This window comes from Pieris brassicae, chromosome 5 (assembly GCF_905147105.1).
Source record: "Pieris brassicae chromosome 5, ilPieBrab1.1, whole genome shotgun sequence".
Classification (NCBI taxonomy): Eukaryota; Metazoa; Arthropoda; class Insecta; order Lepidoptera; family Pieridae; genus Pieris; species Pieris brassicae.
Genome location: NC_059669.1, coordinates 3,564,531 through 3,583,553, shown reverse-complemented (window position 1 = coordinate 3,583,553; position 19,023 = coordinate 3,564,531). Strand labels below are relative to the sequence as shown.

The window sequence follows — 19,023 nt, the reverse complement described above, 5'->3', positions numbered from 1 at the left end:
TAATACAGGTGTGTTCAGGAGCGCATGCGCCCGTTGTGACGTAATTCGGGTTGACAGGGTTCACTTGGCAGCTGCTGGCTTGGCCTCAGCAAGCGTGTGTTCAAACATTCAGTATGCCACTGCGCGTGAAACAGCGCTGACTGTGAGCATAACGTTCGAATTTTATAAAAATAGTCGAATGATTACGCGATTATCAGCGCGCGTGAATTTTTAAAATCTAAGTGCAATATTGTGCATCGTTTTCTTTTGATTTGTTGCCATATTATTGTACGATTTTTAAGTGTTTTTAAGTGTCAGTGAAAAAGGTGAGTTATCGATTGAATATTACATAATTTATTTGGGTTGCGCGTGAATGTATGTTTTCAATTGATATCGATTTATTTGTGCAATTTATCTAATTAAAATACTGTTATATTGGTACTACGCAATACGCCGAATAATTGTTGTTTCATCAACATCAATATTAAACTCCGTCAAAAGTGTTTCACAAGGCAAAATTTCACATTTAACACTTTTAAATCGGGAATGCATATAATAATTATCATCTCTTGTTTATAGTTGTTACTTATTACTAATAGGGGCATAATTAAAATTTTCTACAAGATTTGTCAAAAAATATGTAAGTATCGTTATTTGTAGTTACAAAGTAGGTTAGTATTTAGTAATCGAAAGTAAAGAGTTTTTCATTCTTTTTATTTCTTTGAAAATATCAGTAATTCAGCAAAAATATATTTTTAGGACATTATTTAAAATACATCAATTAAGCGGGATCAGACAGTATCTTAATTAATATTTAAAATCGCAATTAAAAAATATAATTTCGTCGTGCGGTACAGAGTAGCGCAAAGAGTATTTATATAAAAGGGGAGACAAAGAAGTAAACAGATTCTTATTACTCTCCAAAATATACAATAGCGGTTCAATGATGTGTTCTGTGCAGTTTGCGATTGGGAATAATCACCACCATAGACCGCAGCGCTCGAATATTACTGTGCTATCAATATAGCAATAATCCAAATTTACCGTATATATAATATTATAGTGCATTGTTAATACTTCATACTCATTTATTATATTAAGTTCATATATATAATTTTTTTTACTGGAAGCGATTACGATAGATATTTTAAACTGAATTTTCCTGCCTGTAATCTAATTATGTATTCAAAACATTCTAATTAGCCATTACTGACGTGTTGACATTAGTTATTTTCGTAATGGAAAATTCCGGGATTTTCATATTACAATTATGTGAAAATTTTCAATAATAGTTAGGTTAATAATATTTTAATAGAATATTGATATCATATGATTTCCACAAAGTTCGTACATACTCATTAAAACCCATGAACGAAAGGATCTGCCAACAGCGTTTCAGCAGTCACCCCCCATTAGATTACGCTACATAACCGTTTCCTCAGTTCTACACCAACTAGATATATTTGTGACATGTTTAGGAAGATAGATATGATTTTTATATTTTTTATAAAATTCGTTGGTATGTAATGATATTTACTGTTTGGATCTATGCCGTAAAAATATATGTAAAGTGTACAAACTATAATCATAAATTTATTGAATATGCCGATTTAAAAGATATTTTTTCACATCGACTCGTATTATTATATCAATGATTATATGGTTTATGACCGTATAATTTATAACTTAATAAATATTACAAGTTAATAAAAGTGTAATTTGTTCTCACTATTTACAATGATTACTACAATTATAACTTAATTAAATGATCTGCATATTAAAAATACGTATTTTTTTGTATAAACGTGATTTCATTGTGCGAATTGCATACTTTTTTGCTATTATTAATTAGGTTTAATTAGCGTAACGTAGATAAGTACATATATAGTACAAAATTATTGTACTTCTAAATGTTAATGTCTTTAAATAAATTTTAGACCATTTTCTTTAATGTCGTTGTTTAGAAGTGGCTTTGGAGTGCGCCTCAATCCTTAGGTCGTAGGTTTGAGCCGTAGTTGTACTCTCAATTGACTTTCTGTCTATATGCGCATTTAACATTCGCTCAAAGGGTGAGGGAAAAATTTGCAAGGCCACTGGACATGCCTTGGACTCAAAAAGTGGACGGCGTGTGTCACGCACAGAAGGCTACTTTTCCATTATAAAAAACAAATGATCACGAAACAATAGAAATCTGAGGCTCAGACCTAAACAAAATTACGTCACTAGTTTATTTAAATTCATTTTGTAGATTGCATGGACACGTTTATATCGGATATTATCGCGTTTATAACCAATTTGCAATTATTAGAATCGTATTATATACATTGTTATAAATGATGTTATTTAATGTGATCTGGTACACTGACTTCATAAATGTTAGTTTTAATTAAACTCATCACGTGTCTCTTAACTTATATTTCCATAATAGCCAATAAAATATGTTCAATATAGACGCACTTATGTACAGGAATATTTGATGCAATTTGTTGTTCATTTGTGAAACGACATCTGAACTGTTTTACAATTTTAAGGGTTAAGTAAGTCTATATTTTATTGTTAGAAACTTATAGGTCGCTAAATTATCTAACAAGGGATATAAAAACTAATTTGAAGGCATCGGAAAAAGCCACGAGTGTGTTGTAAATAATGCCTTATATGTCCGCGGAACGACTGTTTGGCGTGAGAAGATTATGTTAAGTTACTTCTAATTAATTTGCGATATTTGTTTTAAAATAAATGTTGTTTTCCATAGTCCTTTTGTATGATGATTTGCTATTTCAAAAGAGTACCGAGATTTTTTTACGCTGGCTTTTTCTCTCGGTCTACACCCTCTGTCTTCTTTGCCGGTGTGTAGGGATGTCTACCGATTCAAATTTAATGACGCGGAATAAATGATGCCTGTATCTTATATTCCATAATAAACATATTTTTGTTAGCAACAGTGAGTAATTTAAAAAGTTTTGTATAACGAAAGACGAAACTATTTATTCGTTTGTCATTTAATAAACGTATGATAAAACATGACGCATCACCATATTAGGGGGCTGTAGAGCAAGCAACGTCGTTTCGTGTTTCATTATACATTCTCACTCCTCTGCGCCAGTCAGCATTAACAACGGATCCTTATCCACATAAAATGTAACAAAAGAATATGGCTACTTTTGTATATGTTTACAAGGCTCATTTTCTTTTAATTGTGACCCCACATCACACATGTTAAAATGAGGACACTCACACACGTATGAAAGAATGTCAAAGGAAGGATATATACACGCGTGAAAACGACATGAAACGCCAACCTGATCCATACAACTTCCTAACAATCGAGTAGCCCGCAATATTGCAGCACACAACTTACGTTGGGGCTCGTTATATTGAAGAAGTCGCATGGGTCGGCCAAGCGTCCACGGATGATAATAATAAAAGCCTCTTTAATTTCCAACAATTATAAAAAAGGATCTAAAGCTTAGATTTTTCACATTTATTTTTCTGGAGAGGATCTTAATATGTCATATATGTTATATCCCTTCAGTATCGTCAATCGGAACCTTCACCTTCACGGGTAAAGTCTACTACAGCTTTATAGAACTTACTCTGACCATGGCTTTCTTTCTCTATCCGCTTCTTGCTATCGCTTCTATTATTTCTATCCACATTTTATTGAGGCGCCCTCATCTCCTTCTCCCCCTTAGTCCTTTCCATTTAGTTGTGTTTAAAGTCCAACTTTTATCTGTGTATCTTGCTATGTGCATATATGCTCCGCCCATTGCCGCTTCTCCACGAATAATGTAAATACATAATTATATAGGAATAATGAAAATAATAGTAAGTAATTAACATAGCAAGGAGTTGCTAAAAATGTCAACCGAGTTATTTTTCATTACGTTACGTTATTCAGTTTTATTATAAAAATTTTAAGGATAACCTTCAAACATAAAATATCTGATCATTGCTATTTAGACGCACTGTTATATACTTTAATAGGTTCATAGGTATAGTAACTTGAACAATTGATACGTGCATCGATTGACAAACATTATGAGTAACATAATTCTTAGATTATTCACAACATGTCATATATCGATCTATTATATAGAATATTCGTATCTAAGGCACAGGAGGGAGGTGATTTAAGAGGAACTGTAATTGTAAATTAAGATGTGGCTGGTTTTCTACTCTGGATGTCCTCTGCCCCACTTGCAGGACAAATAACTTTAAGTAAGTCAAGTAATTGTGTGAGATAATGTACTCTTAAAGCGATCGATTTAGGTCACATTAGTTGTATCTATTGAATAGCTTTGTAACAGATCCGAAAGTAAGACAATGTAGGAAGGATAGGGGAGCTCCTCCATGGATCTCCTGGACCTGACCAATCCTATAGAAGGATTCAAAAAACTGAGTCTACGTAAACGTGACTATTTATCTATTTGCGTATTTAACACTCACTCGTACGCTAAAGGAAAATATCGTGAGCAAATCGGCATGACTTAGACACAAAAAAGTCGAGGGCTCGTGTCAGGCACATAAGGCTATCTACATATATATATAGGATCACCTACTTGCCTATATAATATCAATGACTGATATAATGCATCGCATATGAAATATGTATTTTTAATTTGTTTAATTTTTTTTTGGGAAAACAGTTTTTACTTTTTATACTATTCCGGTTAATAAAATTATCCCAAACACTTGCATCATGTGCAAAAAGTGGAAAATTTCGTGTCTTAATAAAAAATACGGTTTTTAAACATATTTTATTCTTTCATATCCGCAATGTTTAATAATTTTTGCGCAATCATTATATAAATATTGTGCTACTGATTGTAAGATAATTTGTAATGTTTCGTTTATACAATAGTCATTAAAAAATAATATATTGCTATATTATAATTCTCAATTAAAATTCATATAAATCTGTTGTAGATTACCAGAACAATTTTGTATAACTCTAAAAAGGCTCAGCCAATGTGTTATTATAACATACCTAAGTTATTTAATTATTATTTTCTCAATATAAAAAAAAAAACAAATAATTTTCAATAACAAACAATATTGTTGAGCATCGACAAAAAAATATTCTCGAATCGTCGCAATAAAGTTAATTAAATCCGATTTAAGGCGTCAACGCATTGCAATCGTATTTGATATGGATAATATTAAAAGTCGTAAATAACAGCCTCTGTTCTTCCTTGTTATGTCGAAACACGTGAGTACGTTGGTATTCGCTGAATATTATCTTGGCTAAGTTAGTCACACACCGGTGAACTATTCTAGGTCAAGTTTCAGGCAAATTAATTATAAGAATAATAAAACATAGAAACACGGATAATTATGAAATGTCAGCTAAACACAGTAACGTATTCATCTGTAACCATAGCAACAAATACGCTATTTATCTTTTGAATATGTTGAATAGTTTGACCGTTAAAAATAAAACTCCATCTGTGGCGCACTATAAAGTATAGAGCCAGGTGAATGCGTATGTCACAAGTCATTTTGATTTTTTTCTACACTTATTCAGCGAGTAAAAAGGGAGTAAAAATAAGGCTACATTTAAAAATAAGACGTAATATGAATGTATTTTTGTTTATAATAACATTCGGATAATTCACATCGTCGTTATTACATTTAATAATATAAACATTCTTATTCAAATACTAATATGTACTAGACTCAATAAATCGGTTAAAAATACAGTTGTAAAATGCAATTATCGAATTCATTAAATCAAATATTTAAAAAAAAACAAAAAAATTAAACACCAGGATTACATTTTAAGTTTAAATTTCTTAACAAATTAAAGTAATAAATAGAATACAAGCAATACATAATAAATCTTGGGACCAGATAAATTTAATCATACAATTTGTAGGGAAATATTGAGATAAAATGTTTTCTATAATTTTCTTGTCTACAATATCTATTTTGAAAGCATTTTGGGCTTAAATATAAGTTATGATTAAACCACAGACATGGGATTATGTCTTGGGTTAGCGAAATCGATTACAAATCGTACCATAGAGTATGCTTTTTTGTTGCCATTTCTTATATTATATGGAGTTTGCAAATACAAATGCTTTTCTCTACGCGCTTCCAGTATAGAAAAGGTCATTGCCTCTGTGGTCTGTGATGTTTACCTAAAGGCAGGTAATGTAATATAAAACTTCCGATAACTGACCAGTTACGGTAACATCTATAAATTTATTTATAAACATCGTTTTAAATATTTACCCAGACGTTTAATCTTTAAAATAGTATCTGATCTCATTAATATAAAAATACCTGTTTTTTAAAATTATACGAAATTTTTAAAAACATAACAAAAAATACGAAGTGTGTCATATATTTTAATTCAATTTTATTAATAAATGTATATCGTTCAATTATTTAATGTCATTCGATATAGACGTTATTTCAGTAGTCACCTTTCAAAGACAATAGTCAATAGAACAGATAGTCGCAAATACAACATTATTTAACAGATAAGAAATAAAAACTTATTCCGAATTAAAGTATTTCATTTTTGAAATAATGTTTGAAATTTTTAGTTCGAACACGAATTTTATTACAAACTTAATGTAAAATGAGTAAGCCAAAAAGGTCTAGACTCAAGGATCAATATAAAGTGAGTATCCGACTATATAGAACTTGTCTAGACTGGATTCTCCTACTATACCGACTTGGCCTATATATATTACTGTGTATTTTAGTACTCTTAATCGTTTATATGTAAATATTGGGCCAATAAAACCTTTTTACTGTAATCGCATACTGTAAGATAGCAAAGGTCAATAAAGTTATATGCTATAAAAACGTTCAAAACCATTTTAAGTTTGTGGTTTTTTTTTTCAATTAAATAAATTGTCTTAGGTTCAAAAAAATACTTTTGAAAGCGTTCTGTTTGCTCACAGTACGGCCCTTAATTTGAGAGACACGTAGATGGTTGCGTTAAACAGTTTTTTAAAGATTGAGCAAATATAACAGGTAGGTTGTGAAATGTGTGATATGTGTCACTATTCGAAATACCTTATGTAAGTCATTTACTAACAATATAGTAGGGAACGCTTCTTTGGTGAATACGAAGAGTTCCAGGTATCCTTCTTTCATCCAATCTAATATCTTAGCAAATTTAAAATAGTAGTTATTATTCACTAATATCATGTTTTTTTCGTAGCTATGATGTTTATGCTTAGGATTTTGAGTATTGGAAGTAATTTCTTTTAAATTTCGGAGAATCTTACTCTATGCTAACTGTTCCGTCTGTATTAAATTACAATTGATGTGTAAAAATAGTTGAGTGTATGTTTAATGCGATTTATTTGAAATTATCTGTAAGTGTGATTGGTTCTTTATGAATTTCCTCATTTATTTGGTACAAACATAAAAATACAGAACGTTCCCCTTGGTGAACCAATTAGATATTTTTTATGCCATGTTAGATGGCAGTTGTTGCATTTAAAACGCGGTTATTTTAGTTCGAGGATATTTATATTCGGGTTCATTAAATCAAAAGTCCGCGGCAAACCAAAATCAAATCCAGATTAGGGTAAAAAACCGCCTTTACCGGCGTGGACGTTTACTTCGTACTACGCATACTCCAGTGAATTTCCGTCCTGCCCTTTAGGTTTGGGTGATACCATCCCGCGAAGGCTCAGGCCAAGGACCGTGTCTCGCACGAGATGCCCATGCGCTATTCGCCGGAAAACGCCTATACCGGTCGAGCTACGCTCGCCGAAACAGCCCGAGCTGAGCTGTAAAGGCCCTTAAGGCGAGTCAGAGCCATACAAAAAAATTAAAAGAGAGGATATTAAGAGAAGTGTATAACGTATATATATATATATTATATACGCGTACGAAATTAGTTATAAATACGTAGTTGTAGCCTTATCATAGTTCACGTCAGAATTAGCACGAAGGACTCGTATTAGTTGTGTCGAAATGTATACATTTGTAACGCAATGTTGGAAGTTGAACATTCCTAATTTTCCGTTTTCCTTATAGAGATTTAATAAACCACTATATCACCTGATCGCTATTTAGGTTTTTGAAATTTGGAAGTGAAATTAATTAAGTATGAAAATTCAGGACTTGAACTTAAAAAACATATTTTAAGTTTACATTACTAAGTAATGTGAACTGCCTTTCTTACCTGCTCTTCCTCTATATGAGTTCTACTCATGAGTTATGGACGTTGTGTAAGTTATGTTGACTCAGTTCCATTTTCAGTCATTTAGTCTGTTGTGCATATATTCCTGGCTAATTTAGCCAGCCTAGCCATTTCCAGAAGATAAGGACGGAGAGACCTTACTGCCCCGAGGATTTCTGTTCGTTCGGCCAAGTCTCAGCTACGCATTTCAGGACTACGTGGGTGACTGATTCCTCTGCGCTGAAACAGCCTCATGACTCATGAAAATGTCTGGTGAAAGAACTCGTATCACTACTTACTACGTACTTCGTTGGATAAACGTGGAATCAGCAACTTTCAATATCTTCTAACCGTAGACAAATTAATATAAAGAGGTTTATAATATTTAAATTTAAAAATGGAGCACTATTTTTTAATTAAATCGACATCATCCTTCTTGATACAACAGCAATAAGACGCCTACAGAGAATTACACCTTTTAAATGTAGTAACTTAACCTATTCTAGTGAGAATATACAAGTGCAAGTGCGGTATCTCGGATACAGGAACATAGTGTCAGATCATTATAGAAAACTAAGACTTAATGAACATTATTCACTAGTATTGTAGAAAATTAAGTCAACTTATTACTTACTATTACAAAAACATAATTATTGTTTATGCTAGATTATGATTAATTTTTTTTTCATCTTTTTGGCCGGTTTGTGCATTAGCCAGCGTTAAGTATAATAAAGTCGCATCCTCTTTGGTGAACTTTATTGTAGGAAAAAAAGGTTTATATTCAATTATGATGTTAATGTTAATCTGTGATTCAGATTTGTCAAGGCGATTATTCGAATTAAGATGTCATGGCCGTACAATAATTGACATTTTTACGGTAATGAAAGAGAGTTAAATGTCATCAGTTTTTAAAGTTCTACTCTTATCATTTCCTCATTTATTGGCCGATAACGAATTTCAATGAGGTCACGCAAGTACAGGAAATTATTAATTCGTTCCAGGATAGCAATTAGTTTTTGCATTGATCTTTCCTCAAGAAATGCACGACATCTATATCTAGTTATTTTTATCTTGATGAAGGCCTATAGTTTGTTACGATAAACATTTTAATGATTATTTGTTTTTCTTAATTCTCATTATGCTGAGATGCATTATTGATACAACGAGACGCCTAAAGAGGACTAAGCCTTCTGAGTTTATAATACTATAGCAATGTATAAGTTTTAGCAGTGTTGGCCAAGTGGCTTCAGCGTGCGATTCTCAATCCTGAGGTCGTAGGTTCTGTGCACCAATTGACTTTCTTTCTATGTGCGCATTTAACATTAGCTCGAACGGTAAAGAAAAACATCATGAGGAGACCGCCTTGCCTTAGACCCCAAAACGGTGTTCGTCAAGCATGGAAGGCTAATCACCTACATTCCTATTAGATTAACAAATGATCATGAAACAGATACAGAAATCTGAGGCCCAGACTTATAAAGGTTGTAGCGCCATTGATTTTTTTTATATCCTATATAAAAAAATTTATTTATTAAGTTTTAGGTAATTATAAGTGAAACAGCGGTATCTCGGACACACGAACATGGTGTCAAAACGTTGTCGAACACTAAGAGTGATAATGTATATTACCTTAGTTTAAGCTATTCTCTAGTATTGTATAAATTTAAGTCATCATATTATTACTATTAGACATAATTGTATAGGCTAGTATGTTAATCATGTACATGAACTCCCTTTTGTGAAGTCCAATGAAGTCATTGTAAAAAAAAAATTGTTATGCGAAAATATCCAAATCTAAGCGAAATACGCAAAAGCCTTAAAACTACGGTTAATTATGGGAATAGATATTGGCTTAACGATTAAAAAATAATATATATTGTTGTGCAGCAGGAACCTGACTATGTCAGGTTTTTATGTTTATTTAGTTATGAAATAACATTGCTTAGGCCTCATTTGGCAATCTAAATAGCAATTGCAAATATCTTAGAAATTTGTTAACGGATCAATAAGATTTGGGAGGTTATATTTATTCTTAATAAAGTAGGCTTTATGTTTACCCTTTGCTTCCTTGAATAATGAAATTTCATTAAATCTTTCGTTTGATATTATTTTTTGACGAAAATGTAGAAATTACTCCTGGGTCACTACTAAAATCTGGAACTAAAATAGCGTTCCCTACTACAATTGCTACGGATATTGAACGTAATATCCGCAAATTGGGTTCAAAAACGTTGATATCTCTATCGCTTTCGGAGTTGCAGAGTTAATGTAAAAAAATGATCTAATGTCAACTCCTTTATTTCCTTAGGTATTCGTTGTAGTACATTAGACGTACAATATAATAATTTCTAAATTACCCCAGAAACTAACGCAAGTATTGTTCACGCTTTTGTAATTTACTGAAGGAGAAATTATTTTCAAATATAATACTTTAGCACAAAAAGGTACTAAGAATTTTATTATTATTATATACGAACATTTCCAACTAAGAAAGTAGCTAAGGATGCATCCATTAACCCTGACGTCGAGCTGAAACCACAGATGCGATGGATTTCTTTAAACCTGTGGACGAACACTGAAGGAAAGCATAGTGAGAAAACCTATATGTCAAGGATAAGCAAGGAAAGAAAATTTATCGAAAAAAACAGAACCTAAATTGTCATTCATAAATTCTGCCTATATAGAAGCGTCGCAGAGTTTTGAATCGGATTCTCATTTCCTAACCATGGTTACCAAAGCATTGAAACATAGCATTATCAGTTCAAAACGCTGCCTTCCATTATAACGTCAAAAAGAGAGCAAATTCAAGGCCGTTAGCAAGTTAGAAGCAAGTTTTGCCATCGCCCCTGGCCCTGTTACTACTGCTTGTGAAAGTGTCACGTTCGAGAAAGATCCATTCTGGGCGTGAGCCGTTTCACCTAACCGCGGAATGCCGCAGCTTCCGAGCGTGTGCAAACTGCAATGTACACGGAATATATTGATTATCTACTTGTATTGCGCTTGTGTTCGTCATACGTCGACATTTGGTGTAGAGAGCTGTAAAGCGAAATGTTAGAAGGTCGTAGAAATATTATTGATACTATTCTTGAATCTATTCCTTTATTTTTATAATTAACCTTTATATTAGAACATTTATCCTTTAGCACGCTTTCGGTTACAACAAAAAAGTATTAACAAAGAAACCTTTACCAAATTCAAATATACAAACATTTTAATCGACATTATATTCCACCCGATTGGGCTGAGGATACAATATCTTTATACGAGTACAACACAATATATAAATTTAAATACCATAAAAAATAGTTTCTTTTATCGCACATATGTTCGTAACGTAGTCTTAATAACTAAAGTAACTACGAATTAATTGTACGAACTGTTGTAAATGTTTATAAAAAAATTCAAGTCAATTAATTTATTACGTACATTTGTCTTAAGTGACTGTTTGTTCAACCAGGATCCATTAACACTATAAAGTTGAACACTTTGAAATAAGTGGATTTTTATTCTTATTTTACGAAATTATGTATATGTATCAATTACTTGTGGTTTTGTACTTAATTATTTTAATGATAATCAATCAATCTGTATAAAATAAATTAAATGTATTCTTGCTAATAAATCTATAACGTGTACCGGAAGCTTCTATGATATAATATATGAAGTAACTATGTACATGAGCTTGTCATTATCCAGCATAGCCTTAATTATGCAGCTGATTAAGCATAATAAGTTATTTAATGTCTCGTTTAAGAATCCGGAAATATTATGCACGGGTTTTCCATCAATTGCAAAATTGCAAAGGTGTGGCGGAAAAAGTACACCGAAATTAATACAGACCTTTTAGCTTAGTCATATAAAAAATTGGAATACCTATATCTCATAAATAACTTATACAAAATAACAAATTCTACAGTATTGTAAATATATAAGTCTAAATGATATAGGAGTCATAAAGACACCTTTATAAACCACAAAGCAAGTAAATTTCAAGTTTATAAAGTTGAAATTTACAATTTTGCGATTGTAATATCGCCTGCAAAGGGATTCCAATACATAAAGTACATATATTGATATAAGCTCTTTTAAATTTTGCTAGTTCACAACGAAACCAAAGATTTAGAATCTCTATATGTTTCCACAGTAGAGATATTTGACATTTGACAATACAGACACCACACCACAGCGTGGTATATTTATTGTCGTGTGTTAACGCGTATTTAACAATTGTTACACGCTTGCTTTGATCTTACTACACTACTGGAAAAAGTGTCGGATAAAGATCTCTCTTAAAGAACTCTTTACTACACATTGACTTTGAGATGATGAACTTTTTAATAACTGGTTAAACAGTTACATGGTTAAACTTTGCATACAAATGTTCCTATTAAGGTACTTAGAGGCTTTAGGCAACAAATGAAAAAAAACGAAAGTACACAAACGGCCTTGTAAAACCAATCTTTGAAAGGATTTACACAATCGTGTTAAACAATGGACGTGTAAAATCCATTATGGTACCAGTTAACCGCAAATACTGATAATTATAGAAGGACTGGGTGTTTTAAAATTGTTGGGCTCAGTCTAAAACGTAGTAATTAGCCGTGCAAAAACGTTCGAACGAATTATTTTCAAAGTACTCTTAATATCTAAATGGACGCGGATGGCGTGAAAAAGTAACAAGTAAAAATACAAATAGTAGTTTCTATACTGTTATTTCGATAGTATATAAATTACTTCAATATGCTTTTTATATAAAAAAAATGTAGTAGTTAATATAGCAAGAGGCTCATTTGATATTAAATGATACCGATAGACACTTTCAATGCCGGAGAGCTTCAAAAGCGTTGCTGACCTATTAAGATTTGATACGCTCTTTTCTTGAATGACCCAAAGTCGTATTGCGTTAATACCTTATCGGGCAGCTGGCCAAATAGTGGTGGTGGGCGGCAATAAAAATGCTCAGTTGTGGAACGACAAACGAAGACTTGATATTAGTGGATTTTCATATTCTGCGTCCGATGTCCGATGATAAAATTCAGCTTATAGGTATTACGCCAAGGAATTAAGCCTCTCAGCAAGTGACTGGTCGCCTTCAATACTAATTAGACCTTTATTATAGATTGATGAAGCGATTACACAAAAACATAAAATCTTTTATGCATAATTTTCAGAGATCTCAATATTATTATTGACGTTGGCACTTAACTTAGTCAGATTTAGTAAGGGAAATTGCGCGCATATTGTTGGAAATAACTAAACTACATCACCGCATCTAAATTCTATAAGACCCCTTTGTATTGTACCTAATAAACAAAAGAGATAATATGCTGACAAGGAATTCTTTTTTTACGTCTTTTACTATTAAAATTGCGGTTAATTTAAACGTGAGTGTTCCTTCCTTCTCTTACTATGTAATCTTAATAGATTACTTATAGTTATTCATATAGTTAGTTAGTTAGTTCGCCAAAACATTTTATGATCTGGTATGCTTTATAAATGAGTCATTCTTATTAGTGATCGTTTTAATGACTGTTTAAAGTGTGTAATCGTAATTTATACTACTGAAAAAATTTCATCGTGAATATACCAGGTTTTTTATTTGTTGTGAGTTCCCAATTATAATTCAAAATTAAAAAAAATCAAAATTCTTTATTTGTTGTTATATGTGCAATAGAATTCAGAAGCTCTTCTTTAAATTAACAAAGTTTCAACAAAGATAACCAACACAATTGGTTTTAAAACGAGGGTACTGTAAAAATAATAAATATATGAATATTTGATGATGATGAAGTGTTGACCACATCATATATAATACATTTTCTACAGCATAAGTTATCTATCTATTCTAATGCATATGATAATTACGGTAAACATTAAAAAAATATATTACAAGTACATAATTAACTATTTTAACAAATTGACTTGCCTAATTTCTCTTCTTATCACTGTCATATCTATTATAAACGTACATAAAAACGTACTAAAACAGTTAACCTGCCTATTTGCAGTATTAACCGTAAATTGTTGTGACAAAAGTACGTTCTATGTTAGTGAAAGTTCCAAGACACTGTTTTGAGAGAAAATGCTGGTACAGTGATGCGAATCTGTTGAATAGTGAAAGCACAAAGAGACCGAAGGAGGTCAAAAATCAATCGCCAAGGTTATGCACTTTTAAAAACGAAATAATCGTGTCGCGTGACTGTGTTTTAACCATCAAATTCACAATTTGATTTATTAATGGATTAATGCATGAGTCAAATCTCATATTTATTTGATCAAACTTTTGCACGAGGCTGACACATTGATTTTTAAATTATATTCGAATACATAAAACTGTTTAAAATTTTAAATATTGTTGAATTATAGTAAATTAATCAACAGTAACGAGTACTTGGATTATTTGAATCATGTTAAAATTTTGTTTTCATTTCAGTCTCAACATATACGTAATACCGATGTTTCGCATAAAGTTAATAATGTCTTAGTAATTTCGTAATAACATTTTTAACTTTGTTCATCTATAAAATCGATTTCTATTTGATAATCGTAATCATAAAAATGATAACCTATTGTTATTCAACAAAATGTTTCGATAATTTAACATTTTCATAAAGTATATTTTTGTATTTTAAATATTGAGAACTTTGATGTGGCGAAAAGTTCTAAGATGTCTAGATTGTAATAGACATTTTTATAATACGCTTTACAAGTACATTTGACATTTGAAATTATGAATCGTTCAATTAAAAAATAAATTATCGATTCATCAATCAACAAATTATCGTGATTATTTAAAATTAACCTTCAATTATATCAGAGGCCTAAGGAATTCATTGTTTTATTAGATAAATCAAAAGAAATGGAAGCAAAAACTGTACTTCCTCAAAAAATCTAAATATAGATTATATCTATATTGAAATATTTTCCCAACATCGGACGATGATCCTTATCCAAAAACATCCAATAACAAAATAAACATAATCACTAAAACCCATGTGACCTTAATTTATTTTGGGAAGTATGTATTAGATGATGTAAAATTATGCTAATTTAACCTTTTAATTTGACAAAAATAATAGTACCGTGATTTAAAATTGCAATGAATGAGAACTTGGCCTAGAAATTAATTATGTTAAGCACGCATGATTACTTTGCTACATAGGCATTATCTTTAACTTATGCTGACAATTTACTGATATCCGTAAGGCAGAGATCACTTTAATCTTTCTTCTGTCATCGATGAGCATTTTCTACCAACATTTGTGAGTGTTGCTAGTAATTAGAACGCTTTTTAAACATCGGGAGATTTAGGATATTTTTGTTGGCTTATCACATTATTATAAAGGTACACCTTACAATAAGTAACAATCACATTCCCACTGTGTAGAAAAGTCGACATGGTTTTAATTTAGGCGTGTCAAGAATATTTATTTTAATGGGATCGAATATGTCAGAATTTGAACAATGTATAAAGATGTTTTTATTTACAATTTTTTTAGTAATAAGTTTTGAAATATGTTACTTCTTTCGTAGAGCTGGGTAGGCTGTTCGATAACTAAAAATATTGACTTTAATCGCTGTTCCAACATTGGTACATGAATAAATCTCTATATAAAATGTTTTTTCGCAAATTCCTTGAGATTATTCGCTTTGATAAACGATTTTTCACGTAATAATAAAATTCTAAAGCCAGCGACAAATAAAAATATTGCAATTGGGTGTTCTATATGCAATTTATATGCAAAGTTATTTTAGGTTTTATCTTATTTTTTCTTTTTAAATGCTACAATTGTTTATTATGGGTTTTGATTTTGGCTTTTTTTTACAGCCGGATAAACATGGATCTGGAGTTTCGAAATTTGACTTATACGGTGCAAAGTCGCATCATAAGAGGTAAGATACAGATGTAATTCCTTGACTGAGGTCATGAGTTTCGCAAACATGCCTGATCTAAGCACGCATAGAGAATACTGACATTACAATTCACACACACACACGAGTGCCAAGGAGGATATCACTCATATCAGAAACCAATAATTTTATTCTATTTAATATTTCTATCGTTTTCGTACCAAATGTATAAAGTCGGCGACATCGGCGTTGTATGGGTTTAGTATCGTTACAAAATAAAATTTAATTTAATTCAAGTAAAAACTTGGATTTTGGAACTATACTCGATGTCCAATTCATGCCAAGGAAGCGAAAATCACAAATCATTTTGAGTAATTTGATATTATGATACAGAGAACACAAATTCTGTATGTTACGTCTTAGAAAAAAAATTAAAAAGTAACTTTTTGAAGTATATTAATTTATCGACATTACTAATATAATAGATTCCCTAAGAACGAATTATATAAATTAATTACAATAATCGCAATCACACAAAAATCTAACGCATAAAATCTTTATCAATATATCAGAACTATGATAAAACTAAATTAACATCTTATCAATAATATTATGAAAGTTACTTATGTCTTTTAAATGAAGGCTAATTATTTCTACTAATTAATAAATTAATATGATAACTGCAAAAGTCAATAAAAAATGTCATTGTAATCCGACACGACGTCGCAATCTTAATGTTGCCAGCTCAAAAAGTGTATTGAAATACAGTTCGTTTACAAACGTCTAAATAATATAGTCTGTTATGTACCACGAAGTGTGGCAAATCACGTTGTAGAAATAGAAGCATATTATTTTCATATCATACGGAATTAATTTATGTATGCACTAAGGTTGTATTAACTAGTTCTCGATGCCTACGTACATATGCGCGAAATATTTAATCCATTACAAACATGTATAGAAATACATAGGTAGTAAAATTTGGTGTTGACCTAGGGGCTTAGTCAAGTTGCCTTAACAGTAGTGTATGTAGAAAGTAGAAAACTAAATTTGTATGAAAATTTGTCGACACGAGATAGAGTTTGAGATAGAGTTGAGACTTTAGAGATATAGCAATAAAGAGGAATAATATTTGACATTTCTCCCGTCATCGACACAACGTATTATCTCGGGAAAACGTATTTTTTAATCAAATTGTTACACTTGGTCCCAATGGCGTAACAGCGTAAACGTATGTCATAATATAACTTAAACAAGGTCTTTATGGCATTAAAACGTAAGCTTATTATCGAAACACATCGGTTTTTACGAGATAATAGTGGTTAAATAATAGATAAGTGCAAAAACCGCATCCGCTTGGGTTGCGCGTTCAAACATTGGCTAAATTGATTATTTTAGGCTCCTAGACAGATTCATATTTCACATATTCATAGAAAAACATATTCCATAGAAAACTTACTAAAGCCTCGGGATTAAGATGTTCCGGAAAGCAACATCTTGGTTTTAAGTTTTGATTTTGCATATCATGCAGTTACTTCTCATTTTTTATCAATCGCGGTCAATGACACAAACCTGAATCTATACAAAGAAAAAAATAAGTAAAAAATCACTGCAATTTGACCCACTTTTGCGCATATTTTACAGAAACGCGACACTGTTTCAATTTTTTTGTTCTTAAACAAGTAACTGTATTCAATAAATGTTTAGATATATTGTTTGAATGAAGGATAAATAACTAAATTTAGTTGCTTGAAATGATAATGTAAACAAATCCTCGCATTCGTGGCAACCGTGAAGTAAATTGTTGAATAAATACTTCGTTTATTCAACAATTTATTTCACGGTTTTTACTTTAGTTGGTTGTGGTGGTTGATTAACCGTGGCGTGTACCTTCTGGTAGAAGTTATCTAAAATCATCTGCGACCAGAGAAAAATTATCGATCTTTATAATAATTGATATATTTTTCATATAATCGATCTCTATATCGCGATCAATGGCAAGAACGCGTAGACACGAAACGTAATAAAGGAATGTCACTCGTCAGTCGAAAAATCTAAAGAAATCATCTTTTAGATTACAAATCGATTTATTTCAAAGAGATAAACATCGTTTATTTTGTAAAAAAAATCTGGTGGAAAAAATTAGTATGGTAAGTGTAGGTCAAAAAGCGTGAGTATGTCATTATCATAAAAAATTGTTTATCGTTAGTGGATCATGCTCAAAAGTAATGTGTCTCAGCCCCTGTGTCCAATAACATCCGAACCGCCACAATATTCTTTGGTTCATGAAAGTTCTAAATATTGACATAAAACGTAACGGATACAAACAGAAATTTATTTATATAAAAGCTTACTCTGGGCGCTGTCCCTAGCCAATCGCGTGACATCTCAGCACAACGTTGAGTTTAGTTTATAATGTAATAAATTCCCAAGTACATAGTATAGTTTAAAGATTTATTTAAAAAATGATGCGTTAAATTAACACGTAAACGGGACGTATGCGGGACACTATTTACACTTTTACATTTAAATCTGATCTCAATTTCTATTCCAGTCTGATTTAGTATAGAGTATCTTACCATATTATAATCATTAGTCGTCATACGTTTTAATCTGTTAAAACAGGTTGTGTCCGGTGTTATTTATAAAGATAATTCTATATTTGGGGCAATCACGACTCTTGGCTCGTAAACAAAAAGCAGCTCGTGTAACAACATTGTATTACTACATTAATTTACTCAAAACCAAAGACAATTTCAATTGTCTTTACGCGTGCAGAGCTGAAATTAATTTAAACATCAAAGACGACTATATCAGTAAAATGTTGTTAATTGTATTGTAATTTGTGCTTGTTTTTTAGTATTGATTTTGTTGTATGACACAGTATTTTTATTATTTTAAATGTTTTGACTTTTAGATCTGGAAAATCCACAAGAGACCTTTTAGATCCTTTTTATGACATGCATTGTAATATTCGTTTTGATATGTTACCAATAAAATTAATGTACTTTTTAAAAATAAAATATAGATAAATTTATATTTTA

At 31.2% G+C, this 19,023-nt stretch overlaps 1 protein-coding gene across 1 annotated transcript in view; it reads left to right on the top strand.

The window, feature by feature from the left end:
- The window catches only part of LOC123709257 (ATP-binding cassette subfamily G member 4), a 45,617-nt gene continuing 26,594 nt past the window's right edge, over positions 1 to 19,023 (top strand). The window contains exons 1-2 of the mRNA XM_045660419.1: positions 1 to 305; positions 15,957 to 16,021. Coding sequence (XP_045516375.1) covers positions 15,967 to 16,021 — 55 coding nt within the window. The 5' untranslated portion in view covers positions 1 to 305; positions 15,957 to 15,966. The remainder of the gene's footprint in view (positions 306 to 15,956; positions 16,022 to 19,023) is intronic.